The sequence below is a fragment of the Castor canadensis genome, chromosome X, assembly GCF_047511655.1.
Source record: "Castor canadensis chromosome X, mCasCan1.hap1v2, whole genome shotgun sequence".
NCBI lineage: Eukaryota > Metazoa > Chordata > Mammalia > Rodentia > Castoridae > Castor > Castor canadensis.
In genome coordinates this window covers 46053552-46075573 of record NC_133405.1, presented here as the reverse complement: position 1 = coordinate 46075573, position 22022 = coordinate 46053552, and the positions used below count along the sequence as shown (strand labels likewise).

General features: G+C 41.2%; 1 protein-coding gene across 2 annotated transcripts in view; it reads right to left on the bottom strand.

The window, feature by feature from the left end:
- The window catches only part of Col4a6 (collagen type IV alpha 6 chain), a 287170-nt gene that overhangs the window by 72036 nt on the left and 193112 nt on the right, over positions 1-22022 (bottom strand). For both annotated transcript variants that reach the window (XM_074063552.1, XM_074063553.1), the window contains exons 4-5: positions 3664-3798; positions 1690-1734 (exon numbers count right to left, since the gene is read on the bottom strand). In XM_074063552.1, coding sequence (XP_073919653.1) covers positions 1690-1734; positions 3664-3798 — 180 coding nt within the window. The remainder of the gene's footprint in view (positions 1-1689; positions 1735-3663; positions 3799-22022) is intronic.

Here is a 22022-nt window from a genome sequence, read left to right as displayed (position 1 = left end):
CCCAAAGAGAAGTGATCAATTCCTGTAAACTCTAGGGCTCTCTTGACCACAAGTTGGAAGTAGAAGTGTCCAGCTGGACTTAGGAGCAGATTCCAGCTCAAATCTGGAAACACCTTGGGCTTCACTGGATTCACTTGCTTCTAGCTTCCATTAAAAGGAGACCACAGGAAAAAAGAGACCACAGGAGGAAAGGCATAGTAACACTGTAAGCCCTGATGCCCCAGGCACCTCTGGACAGGCCAGGTTCATAAGAGGGACAGCAGAGGTCGTCTCTAGTTTGCTGGTTTCCCTCACCTCCTGGCTCCTAGAAGATACACATCTGGGCAGAGACTCTGACTAAAGTGAACATAGGAACACAGTCATAAGAAAATGCCAGGGAACATTCTAAAAGAATGTCTTCATGTCTTATTTCTAGACATTTTTTAAAGTCTCCTTTTGAAGAAAATGTAGAAATCTGATGGCTGGCTTGATACATGTAACAAATACAAGATATATGAGCCTTCTATTCTGCAAAGCCACAAATATTACTAGATCCTGGGAGAAAATGGATAGGACGATAATACCTTTGAGGGCAGAGCTTCCTTTATATCTCCCTAGTAGAGTGTTAGCATGTGGCAGGTGCTAAAGAAATATCTAGAGATTGGCACAAAAAGATGTGAGTCCTTCCACCGTTTTGATACTACATGATTTGATAGCATTACATAAAAAGATGTTAAGTCTAAGGGTTACCAACCCATGCTTTGAAGAGGATCAGGAGAGGCCCTTAGAAGTTGCAGGAAGGATAAAGGCAGGCTCTAGGGCTTCCCTCATGTGGAAGAGCTGTACTTTTTCTGTTCTATATGACGAGCTTCCCTATAAGATTCTAGTCTTCTCTTAAAAAAGATTGAAAACTATGTTCTAGACAAACATAGCCCAGATGAAGTCTTAAATATGGAGAGAAGTGGCAAAGGACAAGACCAAAAAGTGATAGCCATTAACTTCCAAGTATTGTATTTTAAAAGCTGGTGAAATGTTACTATCGAGTCTCTCTAGCATGGATTAAGTGGGGATATAGGATGAAAATGGAGAAACTAAAGAATTAGGCTGGATGGAATGGGAAAAAGATGTCTGCAAACTCCAAATCCCCCACTTATCTCCAGCAAAGTAAAGGTCCACAGGATGAGTGGAAAAGGTTGTTTCTAAGCAATCTTTGGAGTAGTTGCTTTGTAGAAAATAAAGGAAAATTCACTCTGAAATAAAGTAGGGTTGAAGAGAACAAATCACTGAAATAAAACATATCGAGATATCAGTAAGGATTTTCTTGTCAAATTTTGTGTACCTTCTTAACATGCATATAACGGATATGTACGTGCTCTAACATGGCTCTGTCTCTGCACCTAAGAACCGTCCCTCATCTGCAACCAAAGTTCTCCTTAATCAACAAGAGCTAACTCATTTGGGCTGAGATACAGGTGGTTTCTTATGGATGCATATGTTCTTCCACTCCTAACCATCTGATTAAGGACTGCGTGGACCTGAGGTCAAGACTAATTGTGTGTGATCACTGCCCTTTAAACCTCCCCCCTCCACACCCCAATACTTGACCCTGAGCATGCTTGTACAACATAGGATGTCTCTAAGGCCGAAGTGCCTGAGCTCTGGGCAGAACCTAGAGGGTGATTTAAAAAATGCTACTGTGTACATACTCACCGGAATCCCATTGATACCAAGAAAGCCAGGAACTCCCATGGGACCCTAAAAATGGAGTAGGAGGAGGAATGTAAGAGACAATCCAAATGATGTCTGTTAGATTTAGTTTATTATTTAATGACCCAAATTGTTAATAAGTGTTTTGTATCTTCCTCCCCACACTTGCTCCCTACCCCATTTCTAAGTGATCACTTACTTTTACCTAAGACCTGGGGCATATTTGTGTTGAGAGACCAGTTCTTGTGTTAGGCCATACAGTGTAAGTCTAAAGTTAAGGCTCATTATTACTTTCACATCTGGATGGAACCACTCTGCTCCTTCAGATCAGGCCCCTTAGCCAAACAACCCTCCTATCAAAGGGACCAAGTGAAGTTCCTGTTTATCCCTGAATAACAGTTTCAGTCTCTTGCCAGTGAGTTATTCAAGCAAGTCAAATTACATCCTTCTTCAGGAACCAGGGGCATCTTGATACTACAAAGCCTGACTTGGTTCATTAGTTCCTCAGTATGACCCCTGTGTGGCCTTACATGGTATACAGTGTCTTTTTCCACTGAGTTCTGAGTATATGTGACTAATAAACTGCTATCAGTCTCATCTGTCTGGTGTTAGGTGTGGTATCTACAGTCACCCTCATAACCCTAGTGGGAGAGTCCCTCCCTCACCAATAGAATAAACAGGAAGTTATTCAAATAGGTAAGGAGCATAAACCGAGCTGCTAAACTCAGTCAGACAGCTGCCATGATGTTATCACTGTCTTTTCTTGCAGCTCATTCCTTATATTTGTGGCCCAGATTGCCTTCAAGTGTTCTGACTTTTTTTTATTCATTTATTCACATGTGCATACATTGTTTGGGTCATTTCTCCACCCTGCCCCATTCCCCCACTGTTTACCCCTCCCCACCTCAGTTCCGGGCAGGTCCTGTTCTGCCTTTATCACTAATTTTGTTGAAGAAATGACATAAGCATAATAAGGAAGACAAAGCATTTTTGCTAGTTGAGTTGAGGATAGCTATACAGAGAGATTCCTAGCATTGCTTTCGTGTACACATGTGTTATGACCCATGTTGATTCATCTCTAACTGATCTTTACCCTGGTTACTGATCCCCTGCTCGTGATAACCTGTCGCTTTAAGGTTTCTGTATTAGTTCCTCTGGAGTGGGAACATCAAACGCTTTCATGTTTTGGGTTTCTACCTATCCCCATACCTCTTGTATGTGCTCTCCCCTTGTCATGTGATCCAAGTCCAACCACATTGCTGCATTTGCCCTAGATCTAAAGTCCACATATGAGGGAGAACATACAATTTTTGGTCTTCTGAACCTGGCTTCTTGATTCCTAGTCTACTTTTTTGAACTCAGGCCTTGTACTTGCTAGCCAGGCCCTCCACCACTTGAGCCACTCCTCCAGCACTTTTTTTCTTTAGTTATTTCTTGAGTAGAGTCTCACATTTTTACCTGGGGACAGCCTCAGACTATACTCCTCCTACCTAAGCCCCCTTGGAAAGCTGGGATCACAGATGTGCACTACCATGCCTGACTTATTGATTGAGATGGGGTCTTGCTAACTTTTTCCTGGACTGCCTTGGAACTGTGATCCTCCCATCTCCACTTCCTGAGTAGCCAGGATTACAGTCATGAGCTACCACTTCTGGCTTCTTTGTGAGATTCTTGAGCTCTACTGCTCAGCTGATTGGACTTCTGAGCCATGCCAAGTTTAAATCCACAAGACTTCTCACAAGTGAGCCCACTTGTCTGGCAAGTAGCTGACATATTCATTTTATAGTTTTCTTGGAATGAGAGTCTCTCCAGAAAATGGGTTGATTCACCAGCAGCATATCACCCTTTCTGTCTCTTAAAGTATGCAAACTGGCACCAAAGCATTCAGAAATAATATCATTTTCATAAATGAGTAAAACCGAGACTGACAACTTTTGACTCTTGTACTGTGACCAATGCTTCAAAGGTGCATCTTACCTTATCTCCTTTTGGTCCATATGGCCCTAGAGGCCCTGGGGAACCCCTTTCTCCCTTCAACCCTGGTAAACCGGCAGGACCAGCAACTCCTTCAGGACCCATTGGGCCTTGAATTCCAATTGGTCCAGGTTGCCCCTAAGATGAACAGAAAGATTGCAATTAGTCAATAGAGGATTTAACATCAACATTTCCTATTTCTCACACACAAACAACAGTCACTACTTCACTAAATAACTTTGGCTTAGAGGTTTGTGAGGCATGCCAAAGTTCCAGGTCAGAAAAGGCTATTTTAGGGGCTGCTAAGCTTATTTGGATAGAACACATTTTATAAGCACATTTAATAAGATTCATGTGCACCACGATCCCTCAACTTTGTACTTCTTAGGAGATTATTCAGGCTGGATAATATTGTCCTTTCCTTCATTAATGCCAGGCCATCCATCAGATTGTCAAAATAGTGAAAGAACAGAACACTGGAGAGCATCATGGCATTTTATAACCCACATCCAACAGTCAACCACATGCTTGTAGTTCGGGAATGGTTGTACCCAAAGAACACTGCCCTGGGAGGCCGGAGAGGGAAGAACCCAGAAACACATGAACTAATCAACTTGTTAGAATTAATTTTTGTTGCCTGATCCCATGACTCCATCATTGTACCCGGCCACAGATACTCACAGGAAACACACACAGAGACACAGACACACAGATATTCTCTCTCTCTCTCTCATTAGTTACTTGATCTTCCTTCGTATCCCCTTTTCCTTCCCCTCCCCAATTTGTACAGAGTTGAATGTGTAAAATACAAGGAGCCTGAGAATATCTATTAAGTATCAATTATGGTAGCAAGAAGGAGCAGCTTGAGGATTATGAATGCCCTGGTTATAAAATGTCTGTAACAATTAAGTCTAAGAGTTCAGGCTGACATTTTCAAGCAGACTGAGACTGAAAATTAACCCCAGTGGGTGCAACACAGGCAGGCTGGGCTATCGTTTAGAACAAATCCCAGTGGGGACTGAATTTTCTTGGCAGAAAAATGAAAAGCATTAGTAATGTGCATGACTTTTCTGAGAACACAGCACAATGTCAGGTAGAAAGCCTATTTTCATAAATGCTTCCTATCCCCACCTCTTGGCCCCTTTACTAACTGTCCACAATTTCCTACAAATCTGTGAAAAACTCTGAAAAAGCCCATTAAACATGCCCTTTACTATTCACCTTCAAGGTTTGCTTTTTAAAGGGCTGAAAACAGGACAGATGCCTTGTGCAGCGGCTAGAATCACATACTGGAGATGCAAGTGGCCACCAGCTGTGCTGGTCTTTTGGAGTGTAATTTTCATTGTCAATCAGGCCCATGAAGACCTAGGACTCTTGCAAAGAAGTAAAAGACACTTTGTCCAGGGACATTTAGTTCTTTGGAGCACCATCTACCACAACACCCACAGGCCCACTTCTGGGAATGAAGAAGGTGGAAGATGAGTTTACTTTTAGGCTCCCACCTCCCATTGTTGGAATTTTGTTTGTAATAATTACTATTGTAATTTTCCTAGCAGCAATGTGTGTGTGTAAACTAAAAAGAACAATACTTTTTAAGTTTTAAATACTATTTTAATCAGCTTTTATAATTACAATTATACGGGCTATTTAAAACAAAGGAGCTGTACATTTCCCTCATGGTCTGGGACAGTTCAAATAATATTAAAATTATCTATATTTTGAAGCCTTGATAAAACTTAGGCATATACTTTTCTATGGTAGATTTTTAATTAAATCAATCTTCTATGATCAAATTAAACCCCTCTATTGCTAAAGAGGAATATGTAAAAAAATGTGCTGGGGTGCTATCGAGGATGAGTGAAGTCAAAAAATGTGGGCCTAGGTTTCAAGACAAACACACAAACCTGGAACCGAGCATAAGTGCTGCAGGTGTACAGAGGAAGGGTTGGCCGTGGAGGACTGTGGAATGCTGACACTTGGCCTGTGACTGTGAGCAGTCATGGCCATGTGTGAAGGCTGAGCAGGCCCCAGCTGAAGTGGGCCTGGAAAGCCAAGCAGACAAGGTAAAGAATTGATGTGATAAGACCACATGTGAAGTGGTTGGGTAGAAAGCAGAGTTCAGGCTGCAAGTCATCAAGGAGAACATGTGTGTGTCAGCAGAAGGCCAGGACGGCCTGCCTGAGGCTGAAACAAGGGAGGCAGATAAGAACCAGCTGTTGGAGGACAGGACTGCTTAGTGGGTGGATGGGGGCAGGACAGGCTTGTTAAGACCATGTTATTACTAGCAGAGAAGAACCAATCAGGGCACCTAATGCTTGACTCAAATCCGAACCCTGCCAAAAGTCATTCTGCATCAAGGGAAGGAAGGGGAAACCCAATACCACTGAATGAAGAGTGGGTTGTGGTGTGGCCCAATTCCCATCCTGCTCATACCACTCCAGGGGTTTGAGCAGCTACCAAACTGGGCTCATGGGCAGGACCACCCCACCTCTGCCTTGCCTTTGTGAAAACAAGCTTAGCAGCATGGGAGAGGAAGGAGACTTAGGCATGAGGTGGTTCTAGCGCCAGACTTAATAGAACTCTGAGTCCCCCAGAAAGGCAGGATTCTGTGGTCTGCTTCCTTTCCCTTGGCTGTGTGTGCATGCAGAAATTGCAGACTCCTCTGATCTAACCAGAAAGCTGACAGTGACTTCCCTAAAGAACTCATGAGTTTGTTTTTAAATTCCGACTCTTTTTCCAAAGAGGCACTTGGAAAGGCACCCCTTGGAGAAACATGGATTGCTGGGCTGCTCCCACGTGTTTAGGTTGGTGGGCATGTCAGCAGCCCAGCACAAAACCTCTCAAACTGACTTCAGGGCAGAAGCAGGGCCTGTGGAAAGGCTTCTGAGGCACTGCTGGTCTTGAATGACCTCTTCAGTATGGTGTCAGGCCTATCTAGAGCCTGTAGTCATAGGATATGTGCCTTCAGTGAGATCCTTCCCACTCACTGAAGTCCTTTCACATAGTAGCACAGGGTTTCATGAACAAATGAAGGTGGCCAAGGGAAAATGAAGGAGATACACTTCTTTTTGTGGGTTGTTTTGTCAGTCATTTCTAGATATGCTTACTCTGTGCTTAGAACTGTTCCAGTTCTTTATTTTCATCTGCAATGCACAAGGTTTCTGTCTTAATATCCAGTGTACTGCTGAAGCTTAATACAAAATCAGTAATAAGCATTTTTGTTTTTGTTATTGTTTTTTTTTAAACCTTCGGACACTCCCAGTGACACTTTTCATAATGACCAGCAGAGGTCAGTGTGAGAACACTAAGGCTATAGATAAGCAGGTATGGACAGAGTGGGTGGGGCCTCTTCTACTACAGAGTAAAAAGAAATCAAATCAGCATTAGAATGTTCTAGCAGGAAAAATGCTTGGAGACCATTCAATCCAGGGTTTATTTTATACATGGAGAAAAGGCTGAGAGAAGAAGAAGGACTTGTTTAGGTCACATAGCTAGTAGAAATGGCATGAGTCTCAAGCCAGATTGCCTGCTGTCAGTGAGTGGCTCTTTCCCTGTTTTTCAGTGGCAGATGTCCTAGGGGGTCCTTAGGTCTGTGCTCCCACCCCTCACCCTGGGTCCACCCCTGGGACTGTCCCCATCAGTAGGCTGTAGCAGCCAGATGCTCACTCATCATGCCTCTTTTCCTAACCCTGATCATTTCACAGAACCAATTTGAAACACCATCACAGTTGGGACTGCTAGCAGAATTTCAATGGGCTTGGACCAATGCCCTTCCCTGATACATGTAATTTGTTTTGGCAAATAGACCCAGACAGGGCAGAAGAGACTTCTCCAAGTATTTCCAACAAGCTTTCCTACCTCCGTCTGCTCAGGATTTTTAATGTGTACAGCAAGGTCTGAATCTCAAGGGAATGGATTGGGACTTGTGGCTAAGGCCAGGGACTACAGGTCCACGACTGTAGGCCAAGGTGGCTGCTTCCTGCTGACCACAGTGGGTTGGGATAAGTGTGAAGTTTAAGGTCATCTTTGATCAGACCCAGACAAGTGGGGTAACAGACCCAGAAATGGGATTGTCTATAAAGTAGTAGGCACATACAGAAATAGCATGTAAGCATCTTAAAAGCACATGCTTCTGACTAGAAAGAACTGTGAAACTGATGGAGGGGGCTGACTTTTCAGAACTTGGCCCCTTTCTATTTTCATATCTCCTTCTCCAGGTTCCAGTATTCTTTTCCCATAAAATTAAAATTTGTATGTAAGAACTCAAAAGTCATTTCCACTGAAGCAAAAATGACCAATAACTTTGAGTTTTACTTTTCGGTGTGGGGGGGGGTGGCTGCATTTTAATGGAGAGCAAAGCATTAAACTACAGAGGCAAGCCATCTTTACAAAGCAGGAAAGGGAGGGAGTGTGCACAGGTCTTCGTAAGGCTGTATTCTAGGAGATGGAGAGGCAGTGCAGTGCTGTTATGTAGAGCTGGAATCAGATGTCCTTATTATCATGTAGGCTATATCTTTGGGCAAGTCACTTATGTATTCTGAGTTTCAAGGGCTTGGATATAATAATAGCTCTTGGATAGGATTATTGTGAGCATTTTAGTGAATTAATGAAAGTAAAACACCTGGCACATAGAACAAAATATCAGTTTCCTTTCCCCCTTAGTATCATTTATAGTAAAATGGAGCAGTTAGGATAGGGTACTTGGGTACTTGATTCCCCTTCCTTTAAGTTTAGGTGAGAGATACACAGATACCATTGAGATACCCTCTTAGGGGCAAAACTCTGTGTCTGGGAATGGAGGAGCACATGTGCTGGAAGTCCTCATCTGTGAGAGCAATACTCCCTTCCCTAGGGATGGTGTCCTGGTTCTCTTGGGTCCTAGGATCCACAGTGTGTGCTCCTTCTCCTAAATGAAACTTATCAATGTGCTAATGCCTCTCAAATCTGACCCTCCAGCCAGTTTTCTCCTCTGAGTGTTCCAGATCCTTATAGCCAATGGCCTATCAGATTTCTTGACCTGGATGTCCCAACTCAAACTCAACATGAGCAAACCTGAACTCACTGCTTCTCCTCAATCCCATTTCCCAAACCAGCTCCTTTCTCCTGAGTTAATAGACTTGACTCAGTAAATGGCATAATTCATGAACTTGATCAAGCTCATGGATCAAGCTCATGGAGCTCCTCCATGACACCTCCTTTTGCCTCATCTGCCACATCCAATCCATCAGAAAGCACTGTCAAGTTTTCCTCTAAAATATAACTCAAACCTGACTGTTTGTTTCTACCTTTCCCAACACAATATTGTGATGCCTTTTAGAGCCTTTATAAACAGAAATGGTTGATATCTGATGCAGTTTTGGAGTAATCTCCATCCTGAGACCTCTGAATGGAATGGCTTTGGGTCCCATCCTGATTGCTATCCATCCATTCAACAATGATTTATTCAGCAGCTACTCTGTGCCAAGCACTAGAGTTAAGATGGTAGGTACGACACAGTTTCTGCATTTGTGGAGCTTATAGTCTTGCTATCCCTTGAAAAGACATGTACATGACCCATCACCAGCCTAATTCAATACTTTTCATTTGGGGATGAATTCTGCACTGGGTATGTATGTATCTTTGTGAGGGATGAGATTGGCGCTGCATGGCCCATGCATATTGAGAGAGATAAGGCTACATCATAAAAAGTGACTGGAGATAAGGTCATATGCAATGAATTTAAAAAATTGTATACACCAAGAGGCATTCAGGGATGTATGAGCTCACAAAAAGGGCAGAGGCATAAGGAAAGGGCTAACAACATTGTATGGGATGTATCCCAAATGTAGAGAACAACATGTTTGTGGAAATTAGCAAATTGAATCGTGTAAGCAAGAGCCAGTTAGAAGCCTACGCTGACTAGAGCTGAGGTGGGAGCTTGGTGAATCTGTGAGAAAGGGCAAGAGATGTTAACCTGTAAAACCTCTCAGTGCTGCGGGGCTTACTCTGGTTCATTAGCTGTGCCTTTTTTTTAAACTTTAGTTTGGCTTCCAATTTAATTCAGAATTTAGTAAGACAGTCTAGTGTAGTAGCTAAGGGGGTAAGGTTCAGAGTCAAAAAGTCCTGGAATCAAATTCCCTCTTCACCATCATAGGACTTCCAGACACATATGACCTCAATTTCCTAACATTTGTATCAAATAAGGATATCAGTAGTGTTTACTTCATATGGTAATTATGACAATTAAATGAGGTAATTCATATGAGCCATGATTTTTTCACTCCTTAGCATGCATCAGGATCACCTGGAGGAGATGTTAAATGACAGGTGCTTGGGCCCCACCCTCAGAGTTTCAGTATCTGTAGGTCTGGTTGGATCTAAGAATTTGCATATTCAATAAGTTCCCAGATGGCACTGATGTTACAAAGTTGAAGACCACACTTGGAGAATCCCTGCTGAAAATCATTTCTCATGGTTCATAGCATAGAGTAAATGTGCAACAAAAGTTACTTTTTGTTATTGATATACTATTATTATTTAGTGAATATTGTGGTTTGTGCAGGTTTGGGGTTCACGATTTCAAAAAGGTCTTCAGCATTTGTTCATCACTAAGGCTCAAGGTATTTTCTTTCTTATTACAACATACCACAAGAGGAAGGGAGTGTAGGGGTCAGCAAGACCAGAGACAGAGAACCCATCTGGGAGTCTGTGAACCCCCCAGCTCATACACTGAAGACAGGGAGAAGGCATAGTTGAGAGATATTTCAGAAGCTAAAGATGATAAAGACTTAGTGGTAGACTGGACTTGATGGGTGAAACTCAGGAAGGTGCAACAGATGACTCTCAGATTTCATTCCTTTTTTTTTAGGAGTTTCTTTTTTATTAGCATATATTAATCTCACAAAATAAAAGGTTTATGTCATTTTCATACATGTATATAATGTAGTTTGATCAGATTCACTGTCTCTTGTCCCTGTCCTTCTTACTGGTCATTCCTCTTCCCAAATAGTCTCCCATCTACTGTCATGTCTTTTTTGAAATTTAAGATTCTCTATATGACAGAAAACGTGTGACATTTGTTTTCCTGAGTCTAGTTTATTTTGTTCAACATGATGATCTTGAGTTCCACCCATTTTCCTGCAAACAACATAATTTCATTCTTCCCTATGCTGAATAATACTCCATTGTGTACATAGACCACATTTTCTTCTCCGACCATGGGCACCTGGTTTGGCTATTGTGACTAATGGCTAATGCTGCTAAAAACATATGTATGAAGTATTGTATATTGACTTACATCCCTCAGAATATATGACAGCTAGCAGTATGGCAGGATCATATGGTAATTCTATTTTTAGTTTTTGGGTTTTTTTTTTTTTTTGAGAAACCTCCATCCTGATTGCCATGGTGACTTCCAGGTTTCTTGATTAGATTCCTGAGGGATTTCTTCCTTGACTTGAGGAAATGTAGGGCATAAAGGGCCTTGGGTGGAAGATGAGAAGTTTGCCTTTGGACAGGTGGTATTTAAGATGCTTGGGGAGGGGCTGGCGGAATAGCTCAAGTAGTATGGCACTTGCCTAGCAAGTGTGAGGCCCTGAGTTCAAACTCTAATACCACCAAGAGAAAAAGATGCCTAGGAAGCATCTAGGGAGAAGTTTACCATCTGATTTTCCCACTAGACTGGAAGGCTTGAGAGGACATGGGATGAGGTTGACTTTATTCATCACTGTAACTCTGGAGAAGCAATATCTAGTGTGCAGTAGACACTAAAATATAATTGTGTAGAAAAAGCATAAATGTAGTATGAATGAAAATAGTGAATTAAACATGTACATGGAATCACTGAGAGGGCCACTTCCAAGCATCATTAGCTAGGGGCAAATGACATTAAATAATTGTTGCTAGCCTGAAAACCCCCTTGTGGCCTTCAAGGAAGGGAATGTAGAGATCCCTGACCTCCAGTGTAGGTGGCTTGAGATTTACAATTCATCTTTTACTTTAAACTGAAATTCCCATCTCAGGTGTGGTATATTGGGGGAATGGAAAACTAAACAGACTATGGCCTAAATAGTTGGGATCTCCCCTCAGTCATGAATGTGTTAAGAAGGATGTTAACAATAAAACTTTCAAGAGTAGAATACTTTTGAAAATTCAGACCATTTTTCTTTTTGTCCTTCACATGCATCATCACAATACAACCATGAGGCAGGGTGTGGGAACTAAGCTGCAAAGAAGTTACCCAATGAGGATGACTAATGTCATATAGCTGCTCAGTGACAGAACTGATATCAGGGCCTCCCAATCAACTCTATGCTCCTTCAATGGAATAAATAGAGACAGACATCCATATAGCCCTACATGTAGCTATTAGTTACAGAACTGAGGGAGTATTTTCTAGAGAAAGGAATAAGGGAGCAAGAACACAGGTAGTGCTGGGTGCCAATGCCTCATAATCCTAGCTACTTGGGAGGCTGAGGTTTGGAGGATCAGGGTTCCAGGTCACCTCCAGGCAAATAGTTTGTGAGACCCCCATCTCCAAAATAATCACAGCAAAATGGACTAGAGGTATGTTTCAAGTGGTAGAACACCTGCTTTGTAAGCACAAAGCCCTGAGTTCCAACAACACAGGTAGTTGAAGAATATGTGTAATATACGGCAGGAAGGTTCATCTCATGCAGACATACAGAAGCATTCTGTGGCCCAGGAAGCCCTGACTTGGCTTGATAATATTAGCATCATTTCCAATGTGCCAGCAAGAGCAGTGACTCTTTTTAAAATCTATTTAAATAATAAATAAATAAATAAATAAATAAATATATGATGTCTAGGTAGACTAGATAGAGATGGTGATGTATGTCTAGAAAAAGCAAATCTCCTAAACTCTCAGTGTCTGTCATGGCTACAAGGACGCTCTCCCTCCACACACAAATGAAAACACATTTCTTTTCTAGTTCTTCAGCTGTTACCAGTGTTTGAAGCAGCCAGCCCAGGCATGAAGACATGCATCTACATGTTTTGTTTGTAAAGACACACACCCCAGTTACGTTACTTTAGCTATTGTTGGCATGTTGAAATTTTTGGAAAGACATCTCCCATGGTGACAAAGTTAACTCTTGCCAGGCACCACTTTGCATCCATTCTTTCTACCTGTTTATTCACATTTCTCTTCTAAAATGTAATGATGACTTTCTTTTACCAAGTGCTTGAGAAGTGTCATCTCCTTCAATCCTCCATCCCAACAGGTGGGTATTAGCCTCATTTTACAAATGAAGAAACAGATACACAGAGAGGTTAAGGAACTTGCCTGAGACCACACAGCATGTGATTGGGGAAGACAATTTTAATGATACCAAGAAGTAGTGTAGCTTCTTCCACCAAGCTACACTACTTCTCCACATTGAACAATGAATACTCTGAATGTAGAAGCACAAGCCCACAGTAAGAGCTAATCTGGACAGAAAATATTGTTCCTATTGATACTAGAGAACTTTATCTTATTTTGCCCAAATTCTTCACTAGAACAGGTACTATTTAATATAAATTTACTACTGGAATGAATAAATTCTTAAAATGCACTTTAAGAAACTGCACCACAAAAAACTTAAAAAGATATAGAATTTCTTATGATTCTGCAATTCAATCAGCCTCCTCAATTGGCCTATGGGCAATGAAAAGTTTACTAGGCCCTTATAGATAAGTTCTGATGTTTTAAGAGTTTCCGCGTTACCGTATTAATTTAGTGGCAGGTGAGGAAATACAGGCACAATGTACTAATTTGGTGATCACTGTGCTGAGCAGAAATAGAAGAAGTTAGTCTTTAAATGTCACATTTTCCCTTGCTCCCGGGGAATATGTAGATAGAGTCAAATAAGTTGATGAAGAATTTTTGGGTATCTCTTCTCCATAATATGTTTCTAAACCCATAGGAAACCAAAACATGCTTTTCTTTTGTGATATTTTAATTTGGAATCGCAAGAACCAAAAGTCAAATAAGCTGTAAATATGACCAATAGTTGACCATAGAAGTAAAAACAGAATAAAAGCCTCTCTAATTATTACAAATGGTGGAATGAGCCCCTATGTTCCTTGTAATGGTTGAGCAGTCTATACAAAGAGCCCCACTGTGTACTGAATTTCCAGAGTGCATGAGAGAAGAAATATAGCTCTATTTGGGATGAATTTAACTGAAAACCTATATACCTGTGGGGAAAACATGTAATTACTTAATTTTGTTTTCCTTTTTAGAATTTAGAAAAGCAACTTGAGAACGATTTGATGGCACAGGACTCTATAGAATATTTTTCAGCAAATGTCGATTGATGTTGCCCTTGCCTCTCAGGAAATTCTCCTGCTTAAAGAAGAATAAGATTTAGGTTCAACCCTCACTCCTACTTTCTAGCTGTATGATCTTGAGGAAGGCTATTAATCTCTAGGCCTTTGTCTTCTCATCAACAAAATGGGGGTATTATCTGCCTTACCTATTTCCTGGGTTGGCTTGAGCACTGGTACAGACGTGAATATGAAAAGGTGCTGCACATTCATTCCATTGACAAAGCTCTGCTTTGGGGGAAAAAGTGAACTAAACTCCAATTTCCAAAAAACTCTTATTTGCTGGGCTCCTTAGGCAACAAGCCTTTAAATGAATAAAAACTCATGAGGAAGAGGTTTAGCAGGAAAAGACTGAATGAAACAAGGAGCAGAATTTCAAGCAGCGAAAGGTGGGGACAAATTGATTGTCCCCACAGTCATGTGGATTCTCATCATCCACAGCATTGGCTTCTCATTATAGTTTTAAAGTGATTAGACCTACACTATTAAACATATGTGGTTATTTTTAAATGCATGGTTTGATTATAACTAGGAGCCAATGTTTTTCTTTCAGTGTTTTTTTTTTCAGCGAAACATAGCCATGGTTCTATAATGAAAATCACAGTAGGAAAGAACTTGCCAGAAATCCACTTTACAACAATCTTTGCTGTAATATATCTATTCCATTAGACAAGGGATGCTTTGAGCATTTTCTCTGACATAATAAATTATTCTCCATTGATATACCATACAAACCTTTGGTCTAGTACTGAGCTGGTGTGAGCTGATTGCTTCTGGATCAATGTTGGCTTCCTTGATTCTCTGGTGAAAAGCCATCAAGTTTTGGAAATAGGAGGTAACAGGCAGCAACCACCTGTGCTCCTTAAACAGGAGAAAGGTAGGACTGATGACATTCCCTGTCAGGACCCACTTGCCAGAGAACTCAGGGAGCTCTCAGAGGAAGGAGGGGAGCAATGTATTCACATAATTTCAATGCTGTTCCCATGCAGACTTACAATCCTGTATTCATTTAGAACCAAGAGAACATTCATATCCATTCCCATGCAAAGGAAAAGATTTACATTCCAACCCAAATACACATGTCTATAAGCACAGGAGTCCTCTAAAATGGTAAGGCCTCTTGGGACTCTGGCATAGCCTACCATAAACCTCCCGATAACAGTGGATTTGAATTCAAGAAGATGGATTGACCTACAGCTCCTCTGCCTTCCCTGTAGTCCTGTGGACAAGTAAAGCCATCCGCAAAAACACACACAGACAAAAGGGGAGATGGGAAGGAGGTGTGGAGGGCAATAAGGCTCCCCATTTCTGATATCTTCCTTTTACATGAGGGACAGTCGAAGCTGAGATGAGATCAAGTTCTGTGTGCAACAAGAAAGTGGTGGCAGCTGTGATACAGATAACAAGTTTAGTGGCATTCGGAATAAGAGCTATAGGTTTGCATTGGAGAAGAGCTTCAGAGTTTGAAGCAGTTTAACATCTTGGACTCCATCTAATGCTCATAAATAGCTCTATCCTATCCTAAATGTACTAGAGAAAGTAATTAAGGCCCAGAGGTTAAATAACTTTTCCATAGCCATACAGCTTATGTCATTAGAGCCAGATCTTCTTAGCCCCAGTCTAGGACTTTTTCTACTACTCCCTTTATAAAGTGATGAGTCAATTCTGTGTCAAAAAATTCTCACTACAATGTAATTCCATCAAAACCCTTGGGTCTGACGCATATTTGATTCTCTTGATTTTTCCCTTTACACCTTCTTGATGCTCAGTGGCACATTTATTAACCAGCTAAGTAGATGCACAAAAGACAAAGAACTCAATCTATTTGGTCCCCTCACAACTCATCAATTCAATAAAGTTACTGAATATTTACTATGCACCAGTCACTATATTGGGAACAAAGAGATGACTGTCACATGGACTTTGCCCTTGAGTAGCTCTCAGTCCAAGTCAGATAAGTTATTCACACACACAAATATATCATAAGGCAGAGGAAGACAGGAGGGATATGATTCTGAAATCAAGTGCTGTCGATGAGTTCATCTTAGAGATAGAAAAAGGTCTTTTATTCTTCCAAATTAGAAAGAGAAGGAAGATGTGCAAAGAACAAAAAAATCCCAGGACAAGTTTTGGGAAGTAAGAAGGAAGTAGAGAATATCTATTTCAAATTGATCTCAGTTTTCTCCATAAGCATGGTAAGTGATGTTACAGGTAGAGAGGGAAGGTGGTTGAGTTGGGGATGACTAGAAATAGTCCAGAAGATGCTGTGGAGAACATAGCAAGAACTTGATTAGTAGAGAAGTGTGAAAGCCTGCTAAGAAGCATTGAAAGCTCTTCTGACGCTAGGGAACATATTTTTTGTTGGAGGGATGTTTCTCAGACAATAGTTGGCAGCCCAGGGAAAGAATCAGGAAAATCAGGTGGTGGGGTTTTCCAGAGATGAGCACTGGCAGATAGGTCAGAAGTCCAGGGGGGGATGGTGAGGCTGAGGCTGAGGGAGAGGGATAAACTCAATTGGAAGATGGTGAGAACCTTGTGGAAATAGCTGATCCTGGGATCCAAGGTAGAGAGTCAGCCAGAAGGGAGCTAGCAATTACTACTGGAAGATTTGGCTTCTCCCAAAGTGAGAACTCTGAACTAACTGAAGATATAAACTAGGTATGCATTTACTACTTGAGTCAATTCTTTTATGATAAATCTGGATCCAGGGAGAGCAGCCTGGAATCCACACCTAGAGAAAACCCACCAGACTTTTGGCCGTATATCACATCCACTCCAGACAGAAGACCTTGATGCTTGGTTTAACATTCAACACAAAGAGAGATGGTTAGAATGCATTGTAGAATGTATGGTGTTATCACAATGAAATCTCCTTGTATTATTGCTGCATGACAATATGTGTGTGTGTATATATATGTATATATACATATATATATATGTACATATATATATCCTTTGAAAGACAGAGAGAGAGGGAGAGAGAGATGGTTTGAGCTGCCTCAGAGATAACGGTGCTGACTTTGACTCCCAGGACAGAGTCAATGAATGGCTCCTGAATGGGGGAAAGCAAGCAGGCCACATGCTCATGGCTGACCAAAGACTCATGCTTTGTCAGAGTTCTTCATCCTTTGTACCTTCTACTTTCATACTGTCATTTTGTTTTGGATAGATCTTGCTCTTCGCAATTGTTCCTTTAGAGCTAGTAGCAATAAAAACACCAAACAACTTAAAAGTCAATTGTCTGGTTCCTAGAGAAATCAGAGGTAGGGATAAAGCAGGAAACTATTCTGAGAGCACTCCAGGTAAAAAACTAGGGGGCGGGAGGGGAGGGTGTGGTAGCCAAAAAAGGAAGCATAAAAGCTCAAACTCTGGGAACTGTGGAAGAGAAAAAGGTGAACATGCAACTGGTGACTTGGAGCCTGGTCTGGGAGGGTTAACTGGGCCGAAGGCCCCACATCTTCCTTACCATCCTCCATCACCACTTTTTTCTTTTAATTCTCTGGTTTTATAAGGATTTTAAAAGCTTCTAGATCTGGTTCTGGCAATCTTTCAGAAAAAATTAACACAGAATTCCATACAGATGAAGTCCCTAATGAAGCTTGCCATAGCCAAGAGCAGCAACAATTGTCCCCTAGAGCTGACTGGAAAACAAATCTCAGGTCCTTTCCCCTCCAGGCTTTGAGTGCTTTGGGTCCTTTGGATTGAGAATCAAGTAGCTAAATCACTCCTCTTGACTTGCTGATTGACAAATAGAGACTTCTTTGTTAGTCCACTTTCAACCAGTCTCAAGAAACCAGGAGAAAAAAGAAGTGAGGGAGTGTACTGGTGAGGGTGGGGTGTCTAGTAAGTCCTTTAGGGAGAGGGAAAGCAAAGAGGCACAATTAGGGAGAAGGTGGAAGTGGAAGTGGGGTGAGGCTAGCTTTCAATGACCTTTGCCAACTAGGCTACTCCAGGGCTCCTACCTCCTGGGATCCTACTTTGGTAGAACTATCTTCCCTCTCCCTTGTATCTTTTGGACTGGTTGATTTCTTATGATCTTGAAAACATGCCCTGTTCTGCTTGATACTAAAAAAAATAAAACAAAGTCCTTCCTCTGACTCCCTGATTACCATTCCCCACAAGATACTCCCTAGTCTCTCTACCACTCTTCCAGAACAAACTTCTTGATAAACTGTCTCTGCTTTCTCCTGTCCCACTCTCTTCAACTCCTGGCAGTCTGGGCCTACCAACTCCTCTCTCTTGAGAGTACTCTCTGGAAAGTCACCAGTGACTTTTTAAGTTCTAATCCCATAGACCTTCTTTGCGATATTGTCATCGCCAAACACTCTTTCCCTTCTGAAACTCTCTCCATGGCTTTCATTGCACTATGGTGGGGGCTCTTCAGGCTTCTGTCATTTCACAGCCACTTCACTGACCCCTTCAGTTCTGCCCAAAGGCTCTTACCACTCTGTTGGTGATTTCGTCTACCTCCTCTAGCTTCTGCCACCTCAGCTATAAAGATGAGACCCAACACTCATTTATCTCTCAGGTCCTGTCAATTTCCCAAGTCCATGACCATAGCATCTTATTGGTCCCATTAGGAACTAATAATCAAAGCCTAACTCCATCCATTATTATTGCTCACCTGGATAGCAACAGCATCTGGAGTTTCCTCTATATCCAAACATGGCTGTGATTCCACTCTCTGTGGAGAGTGATCTTCCTAGATCTGATGCTATTGTATACTTGCTCAAAATCTGCAAATCACCCCCTATTACTTTCTAAATAAAACCCTTATTCCTTAATGAGGCATTGAAAGCTCTTCACCTGTCAGCTTCCACAGGTCTTCATAGGCTTATTTTCCACTAAACACCACTACCTACCCTAGACTTTGGACATAACGTTTTGCTAATACTTAAACCCATCCTGTACTTTCCCATTGTCTGTCATCTAACCTACTTGTTTACTTGCTGAAGATTCCCTTCTCTTTCAGAACTCTCTATCAAAGATCTATCCATTCTTCAAAACTTGGCTCAGGGCTGGGGCATGGGGACTCTAGTGGTAGAGTGCTTGCCCAGCAAAGGCAAAGCCTTGAGTTCAAACCTCAGTTACCACCCCCATTTCCCCACACAAAAAAACCAAACAATCAAAGCTCAGTTCAAATCTGATCTCTTCAAAACAGACTTCTTAAATTTCTCTGGTTGGGGTTAATACCTTTCTTCTCATTTCTCTCAACATTTTGGGGGAGTAACTCAGCTATAAAGACCAGAATTAATCACATCCCTCAGTTAAAGGCAAAATATCATTCATTAGTCCATTTGTGCCTCTCCTTTCATTTTGTTTTCTTTTATCCACATTCCCACCCCCATTCGTGTTCCCTCTCGGCACCTTCTCCAATGTATTTCATGTAGGTCCAGGAAATCTGTCTGTCTGTATCTATCTATCTACTACCTATCTATCTATCTATCTATCTATCTATCTATCTATCTATCTATCTGTCTATTGGGGCATTTGTGCGTATTTAAATTGATGTAACTGTCTTTGAGCAATTGATCTCATGCTATTTCTTTTTTTTCTTTTTTTTATTCATATGTGCATATAATGTTTGGGTCATTTCTCCCCCCTCCCCCCACCACCTCCCTTACCCTCCCTGCCCTCTTTCTCTCCCCCGCACCCCCTCGCTACCCGGCAGAAACTATTTTGCCCTTATCTCTAATTTTGTTGTAGAGAGAGTATAAGCAATAATAGGAAGGACCAAGGGATTTTGCTAGTTGAGATAAGGATAGCTATACAGGGAGTTGACTCACATTGATTTCCTGTGCATGTGTGTTACCTTCTAGGTTAATTCTTCTTGATCTAACTTTTTCTCTAGTTCCTGGTCCCCTTCTCCTATTGGCCTCAGTTGCTTTAAAGTATCTGCTTTAGTTTCTCTGCTATTTCTTATTTTTCACAAGAATGTCTTCAAGATCTATATGGCTGTTTGCACAACTTCATTGCTTCTAACCCTTGTATAGTATTCCACATTTACCTACTCACACTTTACATGCACACACCCCCGCCCCCCCCCGTACACACACTGATGGGACACCTAGCTTGCCTCTAATCCCTTATACAGATGATTCTGTGATAAGTGTTTTCATAAATGTCTCATTTTTTTAAACAATGGAGAAGTTTACAGGATATATATCCAGTTATGCAGGAATATATACATAATTTTATACTACCAATAAGTGACACTAAGTTGCTCTTCAAAAAGCCATACCTGTTTACATTCCCACAAGCAACACACGGAAATTCTTTTTTTTTTTCTTTTTGGTGGGACTGGGGTTTGAACTCAGGGCTTTGTGCTTGCAAAGCAGGCACTATACTGCTTGAGCCAAATCTCCAGTTCATTTTGCTCTGGTTATTTTGGAGGTGGAATCTCATGAAATATTTGCTCCGACTAGCCTCCCTATCTCAGCCTCTCAAGTAGCTAGGATTACAGGTGTGAGTCACTGGCGCTCTGTGGAAATTTATTTTTTTTTTCCTGTACGCCCACAAATAGAGTTCTCCAGTCTGTGAACATGCTTCACCCATTTTAACTATTGTGTTTTCTGACCTTTTCTTATTAATTTACCAGAGTTCTTTGGACATCATAGATAGCAATGACTTGTCAGTTTTAGACACTAGAAACAATCTTCTCCCAGTTTATCATCTGTCTGATAATTTTGTCTATGGTGGTCCTTCATTTATTTGAAAGTCTTAAGGTTGATTTTTGGTAAAATTCCTGACTTTTATAACCTTAAGATTTGTGGTTTGGGGTCTTATTTATGATGTTATATGGCATTTCAAATTATAAAGAAATTCTCCTTTCGCATTTAGGTTTTTAATGTAGCTAGGGGTCACTTTAGTATGTCATAGAGGATAGCAATGCAACTTTATTTTTTAATCCATAGAGTGGTGCTTCTCAATCTTTTTCAAGTTATTGCACCAAGAGACTATAATATATGTTCAGTGTAATGTGGTAAACTTGGGGGCTGTTCATAGCCAGAAGGAAGGCCGCCAGCCTAGGAGCTCTAGGCACTTCAGCTCCTGCTTGTCTATTTTAAAGGTCAAGGATATAGATAGCTCCACATACCTATTATCCGTTTGTGGCTTGTAATGTGACACAGATTGACAAGCTCTGTTACATGGATATCCATCCTTTCAATACCAAATGATCCATCCTTCCCTTGCTGTGAGATTGTATTTATCTTATTATCATCAATTTCTATATTGTATGTCTGTGGTTCATTGGCTTTTCACTGCATCACTACTACCATTACTACTACTGCTTCTTCTTCTCCTCCTTCTTATTATTTTACTTTGGCAGTACTGGGGTTTGAACTCAGGATTTCGCACTTGAAATGCAGGTGCTCTACCATCTGAGTCATGCCTCTGGCCATTTTCACTCTGGTTATTTTGGAAATAGAGTTTTACTTTATACCCAGGCCATGTTAGGTGGGATGACAGGTGCATGCCACCATGCCCAACTTTTTTCTGTTGTAATAGCATCTCACTGGCTGAGACTATTATCCTCCTGATCTCAGCCTCCTGCATAGCTTGGGATGACAGGTGCACACCACTTCTCCAAGCTACTGGTTGAGATGGGGTCTTGTAAACTATTTGTCTGGGTGGCCTTGAACTGTCACCTCCTTGATCTCAGACTCCATAGTAGCTAGGATTATAGGCATGAGTTGTCAGCACCTAGCTTATTCTTGTTCTATCTTTGCAGCATGCCCCAAACTGTAGAAGGGCAAGTCTCTCATCTATTATTTTTAAAAATCAACTGAGATATTCATAGATATTCTATATACATTTTAGAGTAAGTTTTTCAAGCTTCTGGTACTTTGATTGTAATGGGATTGAATTTATAGATTTGAGCAAAATTGATACATTTACAGTGATAAGTCATTTCATCTATTAATATGAATGCTGTTTATTCAGGTCATTTATGTTTGTTAGTAGAATTTAAAAAGTGTATCTGTAAAATGCCTAATATACTTTTTGCTAGGTGACTTGTTAACAAAAAAAGATATGATACAGGTTTTCTTTTT